Raw genomic sequence first — 22,991 nt, 5'->3', positions numbered from 1 at the left:
CTCCTGCAGCCAATCAGAAGCCGCGCATTGGAAGTTGAATGTTTCGGAAGTCGAACGGACATCCGGAATGGATTCTGTTCAACTTCTGGGGTATGACTGTATAGCTTTTTCCTGGAATAATTGGTTCCAGAGGAGTGGGACAAGCATCAGTATCTTACAGCAGTAGCCCCTTTCTCTTTCTCTCAGTGCAGAACGTGGGCTGCCATAGGCCAGAACAGGCATTGAGGGCCTGTTTTTAAAGAAAACATTTTTAATGGATTTGTTACTTGCAATAATAATAATAATAATAATAATAATAATAATAATAATAATAATAATACAACAACAACAACAAAACAACAACAACAATAATAATTTATTATTTATACCCACCCATCTGGCCAAGTTTCCCCAGCCACCCAATCAAGTATTAAAAACAATACAGCATTAAATATTAAAAACTTCTCTAAACAGGGCTGCCTTCAGATGTTGCAAGCAGCCCACCCTCTCTCACGTGCCTTCCCATTTTATTTATCCCACCTTTCCTCCAAGAAGGCATACATAGGTTGTTCTCCTCTTCCTTCCCACATTATCCTCACAACAACCCTGTGAGGTAGGATTAGGCTGAGAGTGAGCGACTGGTCCAGTGGGGATTTGAACCCCTGGTCTCCTGCGTCCTAGTTAAACGCTCTTAACATTCTCCCTACCCTCCCTTTGTTTTTCTAGGAGCCTCCCCGTGGTACGGAAAGGGGCCTGCCCAAGCGCCCTCTACATGGCCTGGCTCGAGATGGTCTCCAAGGGCCTCCACCCGCCGGTCGTCTTCATCCGAGGCAACCAGGAGGATGCTCTCACCCTCTACTGCCAGTAGGAGGCAGCGCTGTATCAAGGGAGTGCCGTGCGAGAGACTATTTGAAGCCCCAATTGTGACACTGCAGCCTCATTGCTAAGACAGACTCCAGAGACAGGCATATTTTGGCTCTGCTACCTGCAAAAATAAGCCAAAGGACTGGTTTCTGTGTCTCCAAAAAGCAGGGACATGTTCTGAGGGGATTCTGCAACCGAGCATTAAGTTTCTTCGTTTCCGTTTTCCAGGATTGTACCGGATGGACTTGAAAGCTCTAAAGTACTGATTTCCTGGGGGGTTCTGTGCTTTGAAGCCTGGGAGCATCTGTAAATATTAAATACGTTTTAAATATTGTTGGTTAACAACGTCTAGGGCTCCTGCCCTGTGAGTTGCTCTTGGCTTTTTCAAGCAAAGCCACCGAAATCACACAAAGGGAGCCGCTGGAGAGTGCAGTGCCAGAACAGGTTTTAACACCAGGGACTAAATGCTTAATGTTGATGCAGAAATCCCAGGTGGGGGAGAGAAGGTTCTGCAAATGTAGCAAAGCGGGAGAGAAAGGTGAGTTTAGCAGAGGAATTCTAGAAAGGAGTATTATTCCCATTTTAGAGAATGGCAAACTGAGATCTGGCAAACTATCTAATGCCAATGAGAGTCTGATCCTCTCTACCTACACTGGAGTGTGGGGAACACAGGCCCTGGGGCCAAGTGTATCCCTTCAAGAGTTTGGATTTGATATCCTGCTTTATCACTACCCGAAGGAGTCTCAAAGCGGCTAACATTCTCCTTTCCCTTCCTCCCCCACAACAAACACTCTGTGAGGTGAGTGGGGCTGAGAGACTTCAGAGAAGTGTGACTGGCCCAAGGTCACCCAGCAGCTGCATGTGAAGGAGCGGGGAATCAAACCCGGTTCACCAGATTATGAGTCTACCGCTCTTAACCACTACACCACACTGGATCTCAAGGCTCATCTTGTGTTTATCTGGCCCTCTAGATTCTCCATACAGCACCGCTTCCCTAGCTACCACCACACTGTCTTCCAAGGGCACATCCCTCAACAATTCTGCTTCACACGTTCCTTGAGTATTTCTGCCTCGCAGGAATGTGTGATTGAACCCTCTTGCTGGCCTGGGTGACGATGGAGAGGTGTGTGGTGTACAAGCTAGCAGACTGCACAAAAGGTAACAATTGCATGTGTGGCCCCCCAGCAAAGAAGATGGCCCTCAGGCTGCAGGGGGAGGGGGGAGATTCCCCATCTCTGACCTCCATGGTCCCTCTTGGTTAGGTCTTGGGTTGCTCAAGTAAGCCCATCCACAAATCACACCTTAGTTTTCCGAAAGGAAGAAGGTACATTGTACCCCCCCCCCCTTTTTCTATTCATGCAACAGCTTCTGCGGCCTAGGACAGAAAACACCACAGGAACTTCTAAACAAAAATGAAAGCGTTTATTCTGGTTCGAATTAGTTTCCCATCAAATGTCCATGGAGATTCAAGCAACCCTGGTATTCCTGCCCGCAATGTCTATGTATCCGACTGTTTATTGCCTTCAGGAGACATGCATGCAGAGAGAAGGGGTGGTCAGTCACGCCAAGTCACCTCCACTTCATCCGTACGATACCTGCGGAAAGGTGGGGAAAGGCCAGATTGAGGCTGCATTCGGGCAGCGCTTTGTTCTGTCTGCCCAACTTTCCCTTACCTGTAAAAAAATTTCATGTTATGGTTCCCTACCATTGAGGTCAGGGCTGGCATCAAAAATAAGGTTCCACCATCTCTGTTTGATAGCTGCTGAAGCAACATTGGAGCACTGCTCTCCTGCAATACAGCCCGAGCCTGGGCTTGCAGCAGGCCTCGCCTGAGATTTGCACTCAAGATACCCTCCCCCACCTCACAAAACAAGGCACAGTCACCTCTGTGTAATCCACGAATCCTGAAGCGCAGTGATTTGCCCTGATCGGAACATCTCCCAGCCAGCTTGTGCAATCATGGCCCCGTTATCAATGCAGAACCTGGACAGAAAACGGGCAGAGAAGACTAACAGTTAAAGGGGTGTTGAGGTGGTGTCGGCAATGCTGGGACTTCTGGGCTCACCCCTAGCTTGGAGTTTTACTGCCTCTGTATTAATAAAACAATAAGCTGCATGGGGCCACACGTCCACAAAATGCAAAGATGACATTTCGGTGCTTCTAGGTAAAGCTCAATGTGGTATCATTCACAATGCATGTCCCCTTATCTTGCGGTACGAATTTAACATCTGCAGTGGGAGAGCAAACTCTCGTCTTGATTGAGGCCCAGGTGAATAAAATCAAACTTGCTCAGCCTATATTTTGCATATCTGACAACGTGGGACCACAAAAGCTTCCAAAAATAAGGCTTGAAGATGCCACGAGATTCTTGGTTGCTTTTGCTGCAAAATACTTTTTAACAAAAGGGCGCAGCTACCCCTCTGCGTTAACCATGTTTATGAATCTGAAAAACAGCTTTGGGAAACCATTCTGATGCAGACTCATGAGAGCCCAAATCTGGGAGGGTCTTGGAATCGAAGCAGGCAGGTGGAAGCTTACCTTTCATCCGTAGCAAAGAGTTTTGCTCCTCTTTCCTTGCACATGATTCCCATCATCTCCTGCAGCCGCTCATTACCTGGAAAGGAAGAACACAGGGAATGCATGCTGGGCATTCAGTGAGGGCAAACAGACAACATGCCAGAAAAAGCACATTTGTATGTTCGGTACCTGCCTACCTCCAACGAGGGAAGAACCTAACTCAGGCCTAGGCAAACTCTGCCCTCCAGATGTTTTGAGACTACAATTCCCATCATCCCTGACCACTGGTCCTGTTAGCTAGGGGTGATGGGAGTTGTAGTCCCAAAACATCTGGAGGGCAGAGTTTGCCTATGCCTGATCTAGCAGGTGGGTGGGTGGGTCTCAGTCTTGGCTGTCTATAGCAAACCTAGCCTTCTTCAAGATCAGGATAGTGTTCTTCAACTTTGGGTCTTGTTGGACTACAACTCCCATCATCCACAGGCAGTTTAGCCAACGGTCAAGGATGATGGGAGTTGTAGTCCACCAACATCTGTGGACCCAAGGTTAAAGAACACTGCCCTGGTGGACACAGGTAGTTTGGATTTTGTTTCCACAGAACAGTTGTGGGTATAAAATGAGGAACATAAGAGGAGTCTACTGACCAGGCCAATACCCCATCTAGCCCAGCATCCTGGTCTCAAAGTGGCCAAACTTCATGGGAAGCCCACAAGCAGGACCTGAGCACAAAAAGCCCTCTCCCCACCTGTAATTCCTAGCAACTGGTATTTAGAGTCATATACTGCCTCTGGCTGTGGAGAAAGAACATAGTTATTGTGTCTAGTAGTCATTGATAGCCTTATCCTCCATGAATTTGCCTAATCCTCTTTTTAAAGACATCCAAGTTGGCGGCCATCTTGGATCAGGAATGGTAACTTGAGACACATATGTGGAAATCTCCAAATTAGAAAGGGCTGAGCCAGAGTTTTTAAAGAAGCATTTGTTGCTGGGTGAAACACGGGTGAGAAAATTAAGGATTTTGAAGACAGAAACGGTGGGGAAGCAATTAGATGTGACACCGTTCAACGGAGGCTGAAAACAGAGGGTCCCAGCTCAGTTTTGAGAGCATACATTGGGAACGATGAGAAAGCACCGGGAAGGGCGAGTGACACAGATGGAGCCACTGTGTAGGTCAAATCGCTCTGAGGACTTGCTTGGGGAAGGAGAGAAGGGAGAATTCAGAACGCGAACGGGGCAGCGGCTTCAGCCATTCACACCACACTTGCTTGGTGACACCTACAGCCAACGCCACCCACGATCAGTGCCTCACGAGAACCTGTGTGCGCCATAGCCCGTTCCGTTATCTCCACCAGCATAGCAAACAGAGTCTCCTGGGGGGCAGAGAGAAACCAAAACAGACAAAACAATTATGAAGACATTCATTTTTGAGTCTCGCGTGTAGGCCACAGGTTGAGCCCCGGGCCCTGGATTTATGTGGGCATCATAATTAGGTTCCCACTGCCACAGTGGGTACCTTTGCACACCCACTGGTCCCACCCTCTTCCATCTCTGGGCACAAAGTGCGTCACTGTCTCCTGCCTGCCCTGATGGGTAAGGAGAGGAATCAGGCCCTTCATAGTTGCTAAGCAACCTCTAAAGAGGCCTGCTGCCTCTTTCTTGGTTGACCTGGAAGCAGCTGATACATTAAGTTGGTCTAGAAAGCACCATTGTTGCTCGTTCCTCCTCAAATAGGACTGAAAATCAGCTGCTCGGGAGGATGGACCAGAAATGCTTTTGCCCAACAGTGGGTGGCCTTGAAAGGGCCACAAGCTCAGCGGTAGAGCATCAGAACATCCCAGGTTCTGTTCCCATAATCTCCAGACAGGGCTGAGAGAGATCTCCTACGTGAAACCCTGGAGAGCATCAATACCTGTCCTTGTAGATAACAACGACAACAACAATTTATTATTTATACCCTCGCCCATGTGGCTGGTTTCCCCAGCTGCTCTGGGCAGCTTCCAACAGAACACTAAAATACAATAACCTATTAAACATTAAAAGCTTTCCTAAACAGGGCTGCATTCAGATGTCTTCTAAAGTCTGGTAGTTGTTTTTCTCTTTGACATCTGGTGAGAGGGCGTTCCACAGGGCGGGCGCCACTACCGAGAAGGCCCTCTGTTTCCCTGTAGCTTTGCTTCTCGCAGTGAGGGAACCGCCAGAAGGCCCTCAGCACTGGACCTCAGTGTCCGGGCAGAACGATGGGGGTGGAGACGCTCCTTCAGGTATACTGGACCAAGGCCGTTGAGCTAGATGCACCAATGGTCTGACTCAAGCAACTTCCTATGTTCATTTGACAACCCTAGAGGCGGCATATCAGCCCCATCCTAGGCCTTGGTCTGCTTAGTTCCTCACCTGTAGGGAGAAGCAGAGGTCCTCTGGAGTACATTCTTTTGCAGCTAGCATCCTATGAGCCACTTCCTGCACAGAGAGAGGAAGAGAAGGGGGAACGAAGAAGGGTTGCCACCGTTTTTGCTGGCAAGGCTGCTGTGCAGCTACAAGCAGGCACAAACTCGACCCATTCTCCTGCCTTGAAGTCAGACTATAGTTTGAAAGACGTCCCATGCCTGTCATCCAGCATTCAAGGGCAGAAGAAACCCCAACACACAGAGAGAAAGGTGATATGGAAGATAACAAGATTTAACCTTACCTCTATATGGGATAAGATCCCAGAGAATGACACATCCATGCCTTTCACTGTATAGGGGAGTTCCACCAGCTTTTGGCCCCTGTGTAGGACGCAGAATGTGTTAAGTCCCCCTCTCACAACCCAAGGCTGTTTTATAGGTGTCCAGTCCCCTTAGAATCCAGTTTGTGTTCGGTTTTTTAAAAATACACCACAACGCACTAGGCCTCATTAAAATTGTGGGGAAAGGCACCCAATACGTGCACCTTGGGACAAATTTATACAATTTTCTGTGACAGGAAAGAAGTGGTGTGTGTGTTATATTTTTAATGCATAAATTGAGTCTTCCCAAGGATATAGCTAGGCATTGGGCAACCTAAAACCTTGCTGATGAGAAATATACACAGTGGGGGTATCATAGGGATTTTCCTGCCACGAATAATCTTGTGAACTCACTTTTTTATTATTATTTACTTGTACAATAAATTTTATATTATGTTAAATCGTTGTTATTCATTATTTTGCTTTTTAAGTATATCGTTCTTATAATCATCACACTTTCCTTCTACAAGATGCCATAATAAGGCACAAGAGTCATGTCCCCCATTTCATGTCTCGCCAGCTGCCACACTGGGAGGACTTTCAGCATCCTCTTCTGCAGTGCCCCCCCCCGAGTGAGGACGTGGTTCTCCTGTCATCCTCCCGCTCTGGGAATGACTCCCTTCTGCTACTCTGCAGCCACGCAGGTGCACGAGACTGCAGAACTGGCCACAGGGCCCTTGAAGGGTTGCAGACAGTCCTCCCCAGGGATGTAGAACCACTGAATGAGAAGACTCTGCCTGCCTCAGGGTAACTTAGGACCTTTGCTGGGAGAGCATCTTCCATACCTCAGCCACAACAAGGCTCACTGGGAGCTGTCCAGGGTCCTGATCTGCTGGGCCTTGACCTGACTTGCCTAGACTTGAAGAGACTAGAAGAGGTGCTGGTAATTGTGACTACTTCCCCTGTGGGGGTCCCGATCCCCAGCAGAACAGGGTCTAGGTCCCTGCCCTGCAATCTGTAATCTCAGCTTTGCTTAGTAAAATTTATTATATATATATATATAAATTTCGCACATTGCATATAAAAGGCTGAAAGTGGGGAATATAGTATTTGTTGAAAGCTCAGGAAGCCCCCCAAAAGCCTGTTAGGACGGACTTTTAGCAACTGGGGCTCAATCCCAATTTGGGATGTGCCCCAAACAGGACACTTTTCCTTTTGCATTTCCTGAATTCTGGGTGTAGATCAAACTATTAATGAACAACTTTCTCTGAAGCCAGGATGGGATTGAGAATGAAACAGAAAACCCAGTGCAACTCATGCGGCTAGTTAAAAATTTAACATGTTTGCACAAAATGTTTATTTTTTCTTTTTTTCTTTTTACATTACTCACTTCTTGGCCATCTGTTCAATGTTGTAGCCCGGGCTGGGATCATTTGAGATCTAAGTCGAGAGAGGCAACACAGCTGTCAGAACTCTATACAGCCTCATAAGGTACCATCACGCTTCCCATCACACAGAACCAGCCAGATCAACCATTGGAGAGCCATATGACTATGTACGCTACTCATCCCGTGAGAGCAGCCCTACCAAATGAGAGTTCCACCTGCTGAGCGACAGTCAGAGAAAGGTGGAGAGGGATAGAAATTGCACGCAAGGAGAAACAGGGAAGCTATCACTTGGATCTCGCCTTCCATTTTCTGCATCTCTGACAGCTGATGTTCCCTTCTCCGCCCCCTTCGAAGTCATAATGAAAATCAGCCACCAAGGTGAAGGAGAGATGGAGAAGAGGAAAGTAAACAGGAGGAGAGAAGCAGCCAATTATTTCTCCATCGCTTTGTGTGTCGCTTCTATCCCCACCCCTCTCAGTCTCAGGCAGCTAAGGTTATGGGCCCAGAGGGGGGCGGGGACTGGCCTGCTCTTAATTATTTATTACATTTATATACCACTTTTTCCTTGAAGAAGAAGAAGAGTTTGGATTTGATATCCCGCCTTATCACTACCCGAAGGAGTCTCAAAGCGGCTAACATTCTCCTTTCCCTTCCTCCCCCACAACAAACACTCTGTGAGGTGAGTGAGGCTGAGAGACTTCAGAGAAGTGTGACTGGCCCAAGGTCACCCAGCAGCTGCATGTGGAGGAGCGGAGACGTGAACCCGGTTCGCCAGATTACGAGTCCACTGCTCTTAACCACTACACCACACTGGTGGTGAACAAGTTTCTCCTCTTCCCCATTTTATCTGTAGTTGTCTCTAGGGCTGGGCGGTATATCAATATATTGTTCAAAACCGGTTTGAAATCCATATAGTTTCATAATTTTTGACCTGGCGATATATCACGAATCATGATATATGTGTGCTGCGCAAAAATCACAATGTGGCAAAAACAGGGAAGCTAATCAGTGCCTCTACGTAGCTTCATCCTCATTTCAGACATGGTGACATATCAGGACACTGCGGTGTTTAGCTGGTGATGTATCGCGATGTTGAAAACCAGGTATCGCCCAGTCCTAGTTGTCTCGCCTTTCAGTTGCTCACCTTCAACACCCGAGCAAAGCGGTCCAGGCAGTTCCCTACGGCGATGTCGATGGTTTCTCCAAATATACGATATCGGTGCTCAGAATACGCAATAACCTGAGTGTGGGATGGAGAGGAGAGGAGAAAGAGATGACGCTCAGGACACCTCCATACCACACGTCTAAAGCACACTCAGAGAGAGTGCGGCGTAACACCTTAAGCACTGAACTAGGGTTGAAATCTCCAAGCAGTGGGACGGGGAGCCAGCCAGCCAATACAAAAGATGAAATAAATTAAGAGGGGGAATAATAATAATAATAATTTTTTATTTATACCCCACCCTCCCCAGGCAAGGCCGGGCTCAGGGCGGCTAACAAGCAATAATAAAAACAAGTTGAATGAATACAACTTAAAAACAAGATTATAATACAACATTAAAATGTTGAAACATTAAAATATTAAAATGCAGCCTCATCACGGGAGGAGAAAGGAAAAAGAAAAAAGAAAGAGGGGGAGGGGAGGGAATCAAATTGGCTCCAAGCCAAAGGCCAGGCGGAACAACTCTGTCTTACAGGCCCTGCGGAAAGAAATCAGATCCTGCAGGGCCCTGGTCTCATGACGCAGAGCGTTCCACCAGGCCGGAGCCAGAGTTGAAAAGGCCCTGGCTCTGGTTGAAGCCAATCTAACTTCCTTAGGGCCCAGGACTACTAGGGTGTTGCTATTTATGGACCTTGAGGCTCTCCATGGGGCATACCGGGAGAGGCGGTCTGTAGGTACGAGGGTCCTAGAACTTGGGAGAGGGAGGGGGAAGACACCTATATTTTCCCTCCACTGTCAGAGGAGAGAGAACCTATGAAGAGCCTTTCCGGATCAGGCCAAGTGCTCATCTCCCAGCATCCTCTTCTCACAGTGGCTGAACAGATGCCCATGATGGGGAACCCCCAAGCCAGACCTGAGCACAAGAGCCCTCTCCCTGCCTGCACTTTCCAGAAAGATACTGCCTCCTACAATGTAAGTAGAGCAAAGCCATCTGAGTTAATAGCTTTGTGGGCCTACAACTCCCATTATCCATGACCACGGGCCATGCTGGCTGATGGAAACTGGAGAACATCAACAACATCTGGAAGGCCACAGGTTGCCCTCTCCTTGCTGTAGTGTTCAAAACACAGCAAGACTCGGGACGGAGAACTGTGGAAAGGGCAGGAAATATATATTTCGCCCCCCCCCCAAAAGGGCTAAAGGGTTCATTGAGGAGCACCCAAGTACAAAACTCTGAATACCAGCTGCGGGGAATCACACCTGGGGAGAGTTGCTGTTGCGTTTGGGTCTTCCTCGTGGACTTCTCGAGGCATCTGGTTGGCCACTGTGAGAACAAGATCTTACCTGTGTGTTTCCACCGCTGACGTACAACACAGTCGGGTTCTGGGCACCAGTTATCAGCCGCCCCATCTCGATGTGCCCCACACAGTGATTCACCCCAAGCAAAGGCTTCCCCCACAGCTGGGCCACCGTCCGAGCCACAACTGCTACAGTCACCAATGGGGCACCCATGCCTGGACCTGGATAAGGGAGGGGAAAAGATGCTTAAGGCCAACAGGACCAGATGGAATTTGCCTCTCTCACACATCCTAATCACGACTGTGCTTTCCTCAATACTCTCTTCATTGTTTCCACCCAAGAACTATTCGTGTTATTATCATAAAACTGCCACCTTATCATAAAATATCAAGGTGGGATACAATAGAAAATGTGGCCCTCCAGGCTTCTATCTCTGGCCCTCAGGCCTCTGCTCAGGCCCCGCCCCCTCACTGGCCCTGCCCCACACCAGCTCAAGAGCTTTCGCCTGGCTGAAATGTTTCCTTGAACTGTGGCAATGATGCCTCTTGTTTCCTGAATGCAGAGAGATACATTTGAAGGAACCTCCGACCTGGTCTTCAAGGTCACCTGTTTGGTAAGTCTCCTTGAGGAATCCAAAATGGCGGCTGCCCAGCAAGAATTATGTGAGGGACTCACCCTTGGTGAAAGCCACAGCATCAATGTCCTGTGGCTTCAGCCTAGCCTCCTGCAAGGCCTCCTGCAGCACATCGAGGATACAAGCCCGGTGGTGGCACGCAGTGTCACTTGGCAAGAAACCTGGAATGTGGAGGAAGGAAAAAGGCATCAGGACAGGGAGACATGGAAAGCTGAAGGCAGATCTGTTAAGGAGGGCTGCGCTAACTCAGTGTATATTGCCTGCCTTCTCTCTGTCCACACTCCTCTGCACACCCACCAGAAACCCAAATTGTGTATCAAGAGAAAGTATTACGCAAATGTTTGTAGAACTCGGAATGGCAAGGAAGAAGCGTGCTCAGGGCTGTCTCTGTGTACACTGAGATTCTGCAGCAGCAGATAATTCAAATCCTGAAGATTGCAGCTTTAAAAAAACAAAACAAAACAGCAGCCATGTTCCTAAACCTTACGATGGAGTAGCTATGCTTGAAATTGCATTGGCAAGGTCTCAGAAGCCAAAGTGACAGTCAAATACTGCCCTGCCCCTAACTAGCAAAACATCAATTAATAATGCTAAAGAAAGCTGGAATTATGCAAAATATAATTCCAGAAAAAAAGAGAGAGGGCAACTTATTCAAAGTTGTTCAATTCTCATCTCATGCATGGGTTCTGGCTCGGTGTAGGATTTGGACAAAGCACAAAATGGGACATTCCTTCAGTACATGCACCCCAGGGAACACAGGGCGGAGGAATCAAGTGGTAGAACGGCTACACTCACCCTGCCCCGGAGGAGTGACATATGTTCGCCGAGGGTTGCTCAGCACCTCTCCATCCCGCACAATCCCCACTCCAATCTTGTTGGCACTGCCCTCAAAGCCTATCACCACAGGCATGGCATCCTGGAAAGCCAGAGAAAGACAGACAGACAGACAGACAGACAGACAGATAATTTTTACTTTGCTGCAAAGAGGCACCATGTTGCCTCCAACCCACCAGAGGCAGTTTTAGGGTGGCATGACCAGTTTGGCCGCACTGGACACAGTACTGCAAGGGGCACCACAACAATGCTGTAGAACTGAGCACAAGAGGCATGCACCGAATTTTAATGTTGCACAGGGGGCCGTAGAAATTTGAGAGCCAAAGTCTGCCACTGAGCCCATTATGAAGAAAACAGAGTACAATCACAAACATGTATCAGAACCACTCCCACCCCCGGTTTCCCACTTCTCCCTTTCCTGCCCTGGTATGTATGTATGTATGTATGTATGTATGTATTTATTTATTTCCTTTACACCCTTGTGCAAATTAATTGAAACAAACAATGTGGTTTATTGTACAAAACTCACATATACGTACATTAGTAATGGATATGACCTCCGCTACTTTTAAGCAGCATTTGAACACGGTTTGGCATGGAGTCTACTAGTTTCGAACAGTCACTGTTGATTTTTGGATCCCTATACTACACTTGAATCAGCACCTGAATGAGCTTCTCCATAGTCATACAGTCTACAGCACAGAGGCGACTTTTGCATATAGCCTCAATGGGATTTACGTCTAGGGAATTCCCTGGCCAATCAAGTATGTACCTGCATTTGCTGCTCTGTCATGAATTTCTTCACCACTTTCGATGTGTGACAGGGGGCTAGGTCCTGCTGCAATATCCCAGTACCATCAGGATACCGCTTTTCCAGCTCTGTAATAACTCTCTTCTATTGGCTGCAGGCTTCCGACACCATAATGATCAACTGACTTTGCGTGTTTGTTTTGAGTACAGGATTACGAGTAAGATAGAAAACATGCTCTGTTTCAATTAATTTGCACAAGGCTGTACAGTGGTACCTCAGGTTACAAACGCTTCAGGTTACATACTCCGCTAACCCAGAAATAGTGCTTCAGGTTAAGAACTTTGCTTCAGTTTGAGAACAAAAATCGTGCTCTGGCGGCGCGGCGGCAGCAGGAGGCCCCATTAGCTAAAGTGGTGCTTCAGGTTAAGAACAGTTTCAGTTTAAGAACGGACCTCCAGAACCAATTAAGTTCTTAACCCAAGGTACCACTGTATGTCCATTGGTTCCAAGCTCCTCAAGTCACCATGCGGGGGCACTGTGCCCCACGGTTTGATAACTGGCTCTAAAATAAGAAACAGCCCCAGGAAGGTTTGAGTGGGCAATCCTGTGCAGGAAAAGGCCCAAAATATTTTGCTGCCTGAGGCAAAGGACAAATGGTGCGCACACCCACCCATTCCACCCACAGAAGCCAACAGAACTGGCAGGTGCACCTCACTGGAACACAGCCAATGGGACACAGACAGCTCAGTCCTCCAATAGCTCTCCACTGTTTGCCACCCAACATCCCATCTGCAAGGAGCTCAAGGTGGTGTCCTGATTCTCCTGCTCCTCATTTAATCTTCACAGACTCAAGGTCATACAGTGAGCTTCATGACAGAACCCTGATCTTCAGGTCCTCACCTGACACTCTAAGCAACACATCACACTGGCTCTCCATGCTGTTATAATAAGCTTGCAGTAATAGCCATGCAGTTGACAGGCACAGATGCCTGTCCACTTTTTTGCCACTCTGGTGGGCATGTGCAAGAAGGTGGCTAAAGAGCACGTGCTTGACATTTGTCTGACCTGAGAGTTTTCTCTTTCTATCAAAGATTTAGCTCAGGCTTTACTTCCACTGGGAGAAAAAACAGGGCAGTTCCAGCTCTGGCTACCAGGTTTTAATCAGGTCGTTGACAAAAAAGAGGGTATTAGGGGATGGTGTAGGTTTTGCAAACTCAGTGCAGGTTGAAAGGGCTGAGCCTGTTTAGCCTGGAGAAAATTAAGAGATGTTGGCAGCTGCCTCCAAACATCTGAAGATGGAGCAGACTTCTTCTCTGTTGCTCTAGTGGTCAGAACTAGAATAAATAGGTAGAAATCGCAGAGATTTGGGCCAAAGTTTTATGGGAAACTTATTAACCGTAAGGGCTCTTCTACGGTGAAGCAGATTGCCTCGGCAGGTGGCTGTGGACTACAACTTCCATCATCCCTCACTGCTAGCTGCACTGGTTAGGGCTGATGGGAGTTGGAGTCCAATAGACTGTGCGCTGTTGGGTTAACCCCTTTCAAGGACCTGAAATGAAGGGTTCTCGCCTTAATCTCGTCTCCCATCTGCGGGAGAGTTATTGCACGTGTGAATCGGGGACCTCCGGGGGGCCCTGCCTCTTCCTCCTAGCGTTGCGGAGCATTTGCTTAGCGTAGCGCACTGGGAGCTGCGAAGAAGAGGAGCAAAGGAAATAGCCAGAGGCGGGCTTACAATCTCTTCCCCCCCAGTTCAGAGGGTGGCGATGGGCTCCACGTGGGTTCTCTGTCTCCCCACTTCCGTGTCTTTGCCCTGATCCAAGTTTGCAGCTGCAGAAACTCAAGACTGCGAGATGATGATGATGGTGATGATGATGAGAGGAAGAACCGGGGGCGGGGATTGGAGGGGGAAAGGCGGGGAGGGGGAGAGAAACTCCGGAGAGATTTAAACTGCAGTGCCTCCTCCTCTTTGATTATAGGCAACGAGAAAGAGGCAGAGAATCTAGAGATAGAAAAAAGGCAGCCAGCCCTCGACTTCTGGTTTTCATTCGACCACCTCCATATGCGGAAGGAACTCAAGCATAGGCATTTTAATAACAAATTTTAAAAAGCATTGCTTCTCTTTAAGAGCCTTGCTGGATCAGACCCAGCGCCACATTCTTATCATCGCAGAAGGCAGCGAGATACCAACCCTTGGCATAAACGCATGGCTCTCTCTCTCCTCCTGCGAGTTCTAGCCACTCACTGGCATTCAGAGCGATGCTGCCTCCGGCAATGGAACATAATCATCTTTTTTTTTTTAATCCTGTGCAAACCCTCCCGCAACCCCCCCTGATTTATTTTATTTAGCGTTGGCCGCCCCCCTCCCAGAGTTCATCTGAGAACCTAAGGTGTTGATATAACTACAGTAAAACTTGTGACTCCCCTTTGGGGCGGAGCTGCCCAGAGAGAATCCCGCTACGTCATCAGCCACCGAACGTCTTCTACTCCCTCTCCACGTGACACCCTATGATTCTTTAACCCCTTCATGCCACTACTGTCCATACCCTTTCCTCCATCAAAACCAAGGCAATCTCCCCTCTCGCTTTCAGAGAGCCCCGCCCTCTCAGGCCCTTTTCAGCAGCCTGTGTCACGTGATACAAATCCACTCCACGTGCTGCTCTCCCGGGCTCTCCATTCTCCTTGCGCGCGTGCGAGCTCTGCAGTCTCCGCCTTTGTCTCTGGGGAGCGGAGGGATCCTGGTGCGGTAAGAGCAGGAGGAGAAATAATTGGAAATAATAATTATTTTATTTTATTAACTGCATGATTTATACAGAAACGAAGGGGGAAGCTGGTCTTCTGTCTTTGCAGAGGGAGGGTGTATGGATAAGGTAGTTTCTCCTCCCCGCTTTTTGTTCCCTCTTCTCCCTGGAAGGCCTCTAAAGGTGCCCTTAAAAGTTGTGCGGCAGGTGAAATCTCAGCTGGTGCAGATTTCATTGTAGTTGCATGGCAGGGAACCCACAACCAAGTGGTGCATATGCAATCGCAGTTCCATAGCAGGTAAAAATCCAGTTGGTGCAGAATTCATCGTGGTTGCATGACAGGTAAAAATCGAACTGGTTCAGGCCCCCACTATTGCCTCTTGCTAAGACTTGAATTGGCTAGAAGCTTAATCCAGTCTAGTGTCTATGCCTTATATATTTCTGTGCTCTGGGCAGCTGTAGCAGAGAGTGGTGACGTCTTGTCAGGGCACTGTCATTTGATCTGGGGGAATTATAATAATTGGCTAAGAATGAGCAGATATTTGTGGAGCAAAAAGACACTTTGCTGGGTGGAAAGTCGCCCATGCAGTGTTTTCAGGTTAGCATTATTAGGGGACTTATTATTATTATTAATAATAATAAATAATTAATAAATAATAATAATTAGGGGATTCATCTTCAGAAGAGCCCGCTGGATCAGGCCAAAGGCCCATCCAGTATCCTGTTCTCATAGTAGCCAGCCAGAGATGTATGGGAAGCCCACAAGCAAGACTCGAATGCCAACAGCACTCTCTCCCCACTTGTGATTCCGGCAAATGGTATTCAGAGGCAGAACACAGTCATCTCATCTTTATCCTCCGTGAATTTGCCTAATCTTTTAAAGCCACCAAAGTCAATGGGGCTTATGGCACTGAAGGTGCCTGTTTGGAGGACATTTGGGAGTGTTTACCATCATGATCCTTTCTCCCCAGGAGACAACGTTGCTGTTCAATAGCCTGCTGCAGGCCAGGTTGCGCTGCCAGCTGCCTAGGGTAGGATCCAGCTTGGCACCTACGATGCCAAAACGGGGCAAGAAGAAGGAAGGTGAAGCCCTTCCTGATGAGAAGGAGGCAGTGGCAGGTCAGTGTCTTCAGTCTTGGCAATAAAGATGGATTTGAATATGGATGGAGCTTATATGACACTTGAGATAGATATTTTTAGGACTCACCCTGTTCTTGTGGCTGTAATTTGTGATATATATATATAGCTGTAACTTGCTTTGGTACTATTTTTTTGAGGGATGGATAAGAAATTAAATTGTTATTTTTATTATTATTATTACTACTACTACTAAGAATAATCTTTCAGATGTCTTGTGTGTCGTAGTCTTTCTCTCAAACCTCTCAAACAAGGTGGGGAATTGAGTGAGCTTGGAGGGCTGGATCCAGAACTAACCCAAACTCTGTGAGACATTTTTGATAGGTGGGTGGATTTCCTGGTGTCATTATGGCATCAGGTGATTGACAGTTGCAAGCCTCAAAGAGGAGGCAGGCTTACCTTCGATTTTAGTGCTGTGGGCCCATCTTTCAATGAGATGTCACTATCTTTCAATGTAACTAGCCTTCCCCACAGTGTTACTGTGAATATAAAATATTGGGATGGGGAGAAAGAGAACTTTGTACACTGCCTTGAACTCTGTGAAGGAAATGTATTAATGAAGCAAGTAATCTATTTTATTATTTATAAATATAATAAATAATATTGCATGCCCAGCGGGTTGTATACTGCTTCGTAGCTGAGTAGGAATTTGAACCCTGGTCTCCTTGGTCCTAGCTCAACCCTCTAACCAACACACTGGCTTGTAATCCTACGTTGCCAGCCCTGGAGTTAAATAAAACTGATTCCGTGGTGTTCCTCCGCCCCAGTCTTGGTTCCTGTGTGGCATCTTTATATGTGTGTTTGTTTGTGTGATTGAATGAATGACACACATGTGCTTGGATCCAGCCTTGCAAATAAATCCACAGAACCAACCTGCCTCCCCACCCAATCCACTAGGCTACATGCCTACACTGACAATATTCATATATGGACAAAAGAAAAACTGAAGCTTATAAACTACCACTATCTAGTTGCTAGGGACGCGGGTGGTGCTGTGGGTTAAACCACAGAGGTTAGGACTTGCGGATCAGAAGGTCGGTGGTTCGAATCCCCATGACGGGATGAGCCCCCGTTGCTCGGTCCCTGCTCCTGCCAACCTAGCAGTTCAAAAGCATGTAAAAGTGCAAGTAGATAAATAGGTATCACTCCAGCGGGAAGCTAAACGGCGTTTCCGTGCGCTGCTCTGGTTCGCCAGAAGCGGCTTAGTCATGTTGGCCACATGACCCGGAAGCTGTACGCCAGCTCCCTCGGCCAATAAAGCGAGATGAGCGCCACAACCCCAGAGTCGGCCATGACTGGACCTAATGGTCAGGGTCCCTTTACCTATACCTAGTTGCTTGGAGGAAAATGTTGTTGGCTACATGAAATCAGGCAAGTAGCTCTTTGCAAACCTTACATGGAACCCCAATGTTTCTCGTAACTGATGGAAAAGCAAATTGTTTCTTACTCTTCACTCTTTATTCTTGCCAGAACCAGAGCCTAAGAAGGCTAAGAAAGGTGGGACGAAAGCTGAGAAGGAGGCCGATGGTCCAATCCTGTACCAAGACCCCCCTGACAAACTCACCTCTCCCAGTGGCAAGAAATACACCTTGAAGGTCACCTCCTGGAATGTTGACGGGATCCGAGCCTGGTTTAAGAAGAAGGGGCTGGAGGTAAGGCATAAGAATAGGCTCAACCGGTAGAGGCTGACCCCTGAGGGGGAACGGGGGGGGGGGCACTGCCCAGTTGGCCCCAGTCTGCCCTCACAGCCCCATCTGCCTGCCTTCCTGCTTTCATCCTGTATTTTCATCCTGTAGCAGCTTCTTACTCCTCCATCTCAGTCTTGCCCCCTGGAGACAAAATGAGAATTGCGTTGGCCAAGCCTTTCCTTGACTGGCCATTCCCCTGCTTTATGGGCTCCCTGCCTTCCACCCTCCCAGAATATGACCTGGGATCCATTTATCCCATGACTGTTCATAGATCTTGCCCCCCCCCCCCCTTCCATGATTTTTTTTATTCCATTTCAAAGAGGCCGTCGTCGCCACATCTCATGGTCTGTGAATTCCACAGATTGGTTCTGGGTTCCATGAAGGAGTCTTTCTGTTTGCGTGTCCTGGATTTGACGCCAATTAATTTTATTCGGGTGATGACTCCTGAATGCAACTAATGGTGTGGGATGTATGTCCTCCCCCTCCCATGTGCCTCGCTTCTCTCTCTGTACTTTATTTTGAGCATAATTTTGTAAAAAGCTTGAGTCTCTTTAGCGATTTTCCCCGCCCCAATATCTAAAGTAGAAAAAGCCTCACATGGTGTAGTTCAGGAGTGGGGAGCTTGTGGTCCTTCAGTTGTTGCTGGACTCCAAATCCCATCAGCCCCAGCCAGCATGGTATGATGGGAATTGGAGTCCCAGACCTGGAGGGCCACAGTTGAGCTACGTTGGACGAAAGCCTCTGCCTGGCAGTTTGTGCTCCCCTTCCACCTTCGTTACAGCCGTTTCCCCTGAGTTGCGCTTCACCATGGCTACCCATCGCGTTAAATGTTTCCTTGGAGATGATGTAGCCCCTCACGGGAGAGTTGCATTCCCACCCTCTCATAGAGAAGCAATTAGGAGCCAGTGGTATGGCAACCAGACGTCCTTCTGGGTAAACCGGGGGATCCCCGTGGGACTGCAAGAAGCAAGCAACTGAGCCTGTGAAGGCCGACAACCAGGGCAATCTATTTGTATCCTACCTTTCCTCTGCTTCTGAGGGAAGAGTTGAGCCACAGTGAGGCCATCTCTGTCACAGGGCGATAGACTGGGACTAAAGCAACCTTTTGCTCTTCCCCTCCCAGAACAGACTTCTCAGTAGCGATGTAGGAGTGCAAGTGAGGGCTGCAACAAAATGTTGCTGTGCAGAATGCTCCCATTCTGGGTGCCAGCCAGCCATGCCCTGTTGCAGGGTGCTCCATTCCGTTCTCCCATCTGGCTTTCTTTGTCATCTACCCCCACCCCCCACCCCCACCCTCAAATACTCAGCATTCCTTTGCATGCTCAGGCTTTATTGGACTAGGTTTTTTGTTTTGTTTTATAGGGATGTTCTTACGTTTTTGCTCCCCTAAAGACTGTTTGGGGATTCCCGGATATTGCTTAATGCCCCTCGCATTTCTGTGCGGTGCTGTTTTGGTACATAAGAGCCAAGGAATTTGGGAACTGTGACGGCTATTGGAATGTGTCCGTTGTACAGTGGTGCCTCGCAAGACGAAAAGAATCCGTTCCGCGAGTCTTTTCATCTTGCGGTTTTTTCGTCTTGCGAAGCAAGCCCATTAGCGGATTAGCGCTATTAGCGCTATTGGCACTTTAAGGGCTAAAAATGGCTTTTTAAGCCTTGGGGGATTAGCAGTTTTGCTGCTAAAATGCTTTTAGCAGCTTAGCGATTCAAAATAAGGGGTTTTGGAGCAAAAAAAAAAAACCTCAAAATTTTTCGTCAATTTTCGTCTTGCGAAGCAAGCCCATAGGGAAATTGGTCTTGCGAAGCGCCTCTGCAGACGGAAAACCCATTCGTCTTGCGAGGCATTCGTCTTGTGGGGCACCACTGTACTCCATAATGTCAGTGATGACTGGCAGTGGTTTTCCAGGTTTCCAGCCATTTTTCGAGATGTTGGGGAAGCATGTCGAAGGACAGCTTATAAGTGAATAAATACGCATCATCACAGCACCGCTGTGAGGGAGTATTGCCTGAGACGGAACAATTAGTCCACAATCAGCAAGCTTCGTATCTGGGTGGGGATTTGAACCCATGTCTCTCTGGTCCTAGAGTTGACCCTATTATTACTACAATTGTACCTTGGTTGACAAACGCCTTGTGACTCGAACGTTTTGGCTCCTGAATGCCGCAAACCCGTAGTGAGTGTTCGGTTTGCGAACGTTCTTCGGAATCCGAACATCCGATACAGCTTCTGTAGCTTCCGATTGGCTGCAAGAAGCCGCATCTTGGTTTCCAAATGTTTTGAAAGTCCAGCGGGACTTCCGGAACGGATTCTGTTCGACTTCCGAGATAGGACTGTACTACTACACCACACTAAAGCTCAGCCAGTAGAGCATGAGGCTCTGAATGTCACGGTCGTGGGTTCGAGCCCCACGCTGGGCAAAAGATTCCTGCATTGCAGGGGGTTGGACTAGATGACCTTCATAGTCCCTTCCAACTCTACAGTTCTAGGACTCTAGGAATCCCTTCAGTACGTAGCTAGTTTCCTCAGCAAGCTAACCCAGCTCCCTCTCAGTCTCCTCTCCACCCTGCTAAATCCCGTTTTTCTTTTTTGTGAGAAGATGGGAGACCTGACCTAAAGCCATCTCTCCCCACAGTGGGTGTGTGAGGAGAAGCCAGACATACTCTGCCTCCAAGAGACGAAATGCGCTGAAAAACAGCTGCCATCCGAGATCCGGGATCTGGCTGACTATCCCCACAAGTACTGGGCCTGCTCCGACGACAAGGAGGGCTACAGTGGGGTGGCCCTCCTCTCCAAGGCCAAGCCTGTCGATGTCACCTACGGTATCGGTAAGGACTTCTGAAACCCCATGACTAACTGCAGGTGGGGACTCTCTGACCTAGGGGCTGAATGTGGCCCTCCAGGCCCCTTGTCTGGTCCTCAGAACTCTCACCAGGTCTTGCCTTTCTTGTCTGGCCCTGTCTTCGCACCTCAAGTGTTTTTATATGTCCTTGAACTCTGATGGCTTCCCCTTGTCCAGATGGAGGAGAGAGAGGAACGTGTGTAGAAACGTAAAGTTTGCATTAGTTACTTCATCCACTTTCCCCTCTGTCCTCCCCCTCCACCAGCATGTGGCCCCTGGAAAGTTGTCCAGACAGAAATGCAGCCCAAGGGCTAATAAAGGCCCCTCACCCCTAAACTACACTGTCCTCTGCCACAAATCTATCCTGTTTTGTCCGCAAGTCCTATGTTTCTTTTGCGTTTGAACGGCACCCTTGTTTATCTTATAGCTAGCATGGACAATGGTCAAGGATCATGGGAACTGTAGTCCCAAACATGAGGATTTTTACAATTTTCGCTGTAAATCAGTTTGGGACAATTGGTCGACTGTCAGGTCTTGCATAGGCCCTGACGAGGTGCTTTGAAAAGAGCTCTGTAGCCAAAGGGAAAAAAGGTCACCTGGCGACAGCTAGTGTGGCGTAATGGTTAGAGTGTTGGGCTATGACCTGGGAGACCAGGGTTCGAATCCCCACTCTGCCTTGTAGCTCACTAGGTGACCTTGGGCCAGCCACCGTCTCTCCGCTGGTGTACGTAAGTGTAAGAAAAGGGGTATATAAATCAAAACAAGCATTGTGACTCAAGCTCGGCCTGCAAGGCCTGGGGGAGACTTAGGTTCCCCACCAGATCCAGTTGCCCGTTCTGCTACTCCGTAACCGGCGACCGTTTCCGTTCTCTGCCCCCCCCCCCCCGCAGGCGAGGAGGAGCATGACAAGGAAGGCCGGGTGATCACGGCCGAGTTCCCCTCCTACTTCCTGGTGACGGCCTACGTCCCCAACGCGGGCCGGGGCCTGGTGCGACTGGAGTACCGCCAGCGCTGGGACGTGGCCTTCCGCTCCTACCTGCAAGGCCTGGCCGCCCGCAAGCCCCTCGTCCTCTGCGGGGACCTCAACGTGGCCCACCAGGAGATCGACCTGAAGAACCCCAAGGGCAACAAGAAGAACGCCGGCTTCACCCCCGAGGAGCGGGAGGGTTTTGGCAAGCTGCTGGAGGCCGGCTTTGCCGACACGTTCCGCCACCTCTACCCCGACACCCCCTACGCCTACACCTTCTGGACCTACATGATGAACGCCCGGGCCAAGAACGTGGGCTGGCGGCTCGACTACTTTGTGGTCTCCGAAGACCTGCTGGAGAACGTCTGCGACAGCAAGATCCGATCCACTGCCCTGGGGAGCGACCACTGCCCCATCACCCTGTACCTGGCCGTGTGATGGAGAGTCAAGGGGATGGAGGGCGGTTACTAACATGGGTCCTCTGATAATTGCAGCTTGAGCCGAGAGGTGGAGAGAGAGACCCAGCCCTAGAAAGTCCTGCTTGTGGGATTTGAGATCATGTTCTTTCAGTATGCCAGGGGTCGCCAACATGCTGCCATCCAGATGTTCTTGCTCTTGGGAAGTGCAATCCACAACATCTAGAGAGCATTATGGTGGCAAACTCTGACCTATGTTCATGCCCACCCTTCTCTAGTGGGAGCTTCAAATTTCTCTGTTATTTCTTTGTTCACAGCAAGGTCTCTGCACTGGGTTGCCTGCTCCTGATTGGGGAGACCGCCTCTTTTGCAATTCCGCCTCTTCCCCAAGGATTTCCACTCTAGAGCAGATGGGAGCGAAGAGGCGGAAGATGCAGGATAAGCCATATGGTGTCTTTCTGACTCAGGGCTGTTAAATGTGAGGTTGGTATCGCTGGTTCAGAAGCTGGCAACCCTTGTGCGATGTGGTTCTCGAAAGTGGAAGTTTCTCTGGTATTTAGGAAAAGCTGGAGTTTTCTCTCCATCAACCTGACGCTGTTTTCCATCCCCTTTGGCCTCTAACTGTCCATCCTTCCTCCCTTATTTTTCTACCTAGCAGCTACCAGTTTTCTCCTTACAAAAGACTGCCCCCCTCCTCTAGGCAGCAATGGTGCTCCGAGACAAAAGATTTAACTCTTCTGGAAAAAGTGTATTAAACTTTCCTTTATATATATATAAAATGCGAATTTCTACAGCTCTCCTGGTTATTTTTGCGGCATTATTCTCAAGGTTGGAGGGGCAGCAGAGGTGAATGGGCACTGCCACACCAACCCTCAGCCTGCCTTCCCACTTCCAGCCAGCCCAAGGGGTCACCTGACCTGTCAGCTTTCTCTGCTTTAGTCTCTGTTACCCCTTGTCACTCAATAGGGGAGAGGATGGGGACATTGGGACAGGCTCCACCTAGTGTTTGGCTCCCACCCTCTGTTCCAATGGGCTTCAGCCACTATGGTTGGAGTATGAGTGATGGTCTTCCTCCC

At 48.7% G+C, this 22,991-nt stretch overlaps 3 protein-coding genes across 5 annotated transcripts in view; 2 read left to right on the top strand and 1 right to left on the bottom strand.

Moving 5' to 3' along the window:
• LOC310662765 (solute carrier family 12 member 3-like) overlaps positions 1–1,188 on the top strand; it is a 33,440-nt gene extending 32,252 nt beyond the window's left edge. The window contains exon 27 of the mRNA XM_083409854.1: positions 706–1,188. Within this exon, the coding sequence (XP_083265980.1) occupies positions 706–847 (142 nt within the window). The 3' untranslated portion in view covers positions 848–1,188. The remainder of the gene's footprint in view (positions 1–705) is intronic.
• A 1,055-nt stretch (positions 1,189–2,243) lies between these two features.
• On the bottom strand, positions 2,244–14,125 carry OSGEP (O-sialoglycoprotein endopeptidase). 2 transcript variants are annotated; one of them, XM_083409927.1, is made up of 12 exons: positions 13,862–14,125; positions 11,340–11,460; positions 10,586–10,705; positions 9,956–10,131; positions 8,594–8,689; positions 7,452–7,501; positions 6,044–6,122; positions 5,749–5,814; positions 4,637–4,727; positions 3,382–3,457; positions 2,728–2,826; positions 2,244–2,438 (listed from the first exon to the last, which is right to left on the bottom strand). In XM_083409927.1, exons 2-12 carry the CDS (start codon positions 11,452–11,454, stop codon positions 2,399–2,401), a joined length of 1,008 nt encoding a protein of 335 aa, XP_083266053.1. In that variant the 5' UTR covers positions 11,455–11,460; positions 13,862–14,125; the 3' UTR covers positions 2,244–2,398. The 2 variants fall into 2 exon arrangements, with proteins under 2 accessions (XP_083266053.1, XP_083266052.1); XM_083409926.1 differs by lacking the exon at positions 13,862–14,125 and adding an exon at positions 12,151–12,304.
• A 513-nt stretch (positions 14,126–14,638) lies between these two features.
• APEX1 (apurinic/apyrimidinic endodeoxyribonuclease 1) lies at positions 14,639–22,708 on the top strand. Of its 2 annotated transcripts, none has more exons than XM_083409904.1 (5): positions 14,639–14,872; positions 15,839–15,986; positions 17,475–17,656; positions 20,326–20,518; positions 21,423–22,708. In XM_083409904.1, the coding sequence occupies exons 1-5, from the start codon at positions 14,654–14,656 to the stop codon at positions 21,935–21,937; spliced, it is 1,257 nt and encodes a 418-aa protein (XP_083266030.1). In that variant the 5' UTR covers positions 14,639–14,653; the 3' UTR covers positions 21,938–22,708. The 2 variants fall into 2 exon arrangements, with proteins under 2 accessions (XP_083266030.1, XP_083266031.1); XM_083409905.1 differs by lacking the exon at positions 14,639–14,872 and adding an exon at positions 14,909–15,209.
• Positions 22,709–22,991: the final 283 nt, after the last annotated feature.

This window comes from Podarcis tiliguerta (assembly GCF_965153285.1).
Source record: "Podarcis tiliguerta genome assembly, chromosome: 13".
Taxonomy (NCBI): domain Eukaryota; kingdom Metazoa; phylum Chordata; class Lepidosauria; order Squamata; family Lacertidae; genus Podarcis; species Podarcis tiliguerta.
This window is presented reverse-complemented; position numbering and strand designations above follow the sequence as displayed.

What these genes read in the sequence shown, in the direction of transcription:
- APEX1 (XM_083409904.1), top strand. Translation starts at nt 14,654, where the DNA reads ATGCCACTACTGTCCATACCCTTTCCTCCATCAAAACCAAGGCAATCT. An exon ending in TGAGAAGGAGGCAGTGGCAG is followed by an intron (nt 15,987 to 17,474) that starts GTCAGTGTCTTC and finishes TATTCTTGCCAG; the next exon opens with AACCAGAGCCTAAGAAGGCT. An exon ending in TTAAGAAGAAGGGGCTGGAG is followed by an intron (nt 17,657 to 20,325) that starts GTAAGGCATAAG and finishes CTCTCCCCACAG; the next exon opens with TGGGTGTGTGAGGAGAAGCC.
- OSGEP (XM_083409926.1), bottom strand. Translation starts at nt 12,171, where the DNA reads ATGACAGAGCAGCAAATGCAG. An exon ending in TGTCACTCCTCCGGGGCAGG is followed by an intron (nt 10,706 to 11,339) that starts GTGAGTGTAGCC and finishes TCCACATTCCAG; the next exon opens with GTTTCTTGCCAAGTGACACT. An exon ending in TGCTGTGGCTTTCACCAAGG is followed by an intron (nt 10,132 to 10,585) that starts GTGAGTCCCTCA and finishes TCCCTTATCCAG; the next exon opens with GTCCAGGCATGGGTGCCCCA.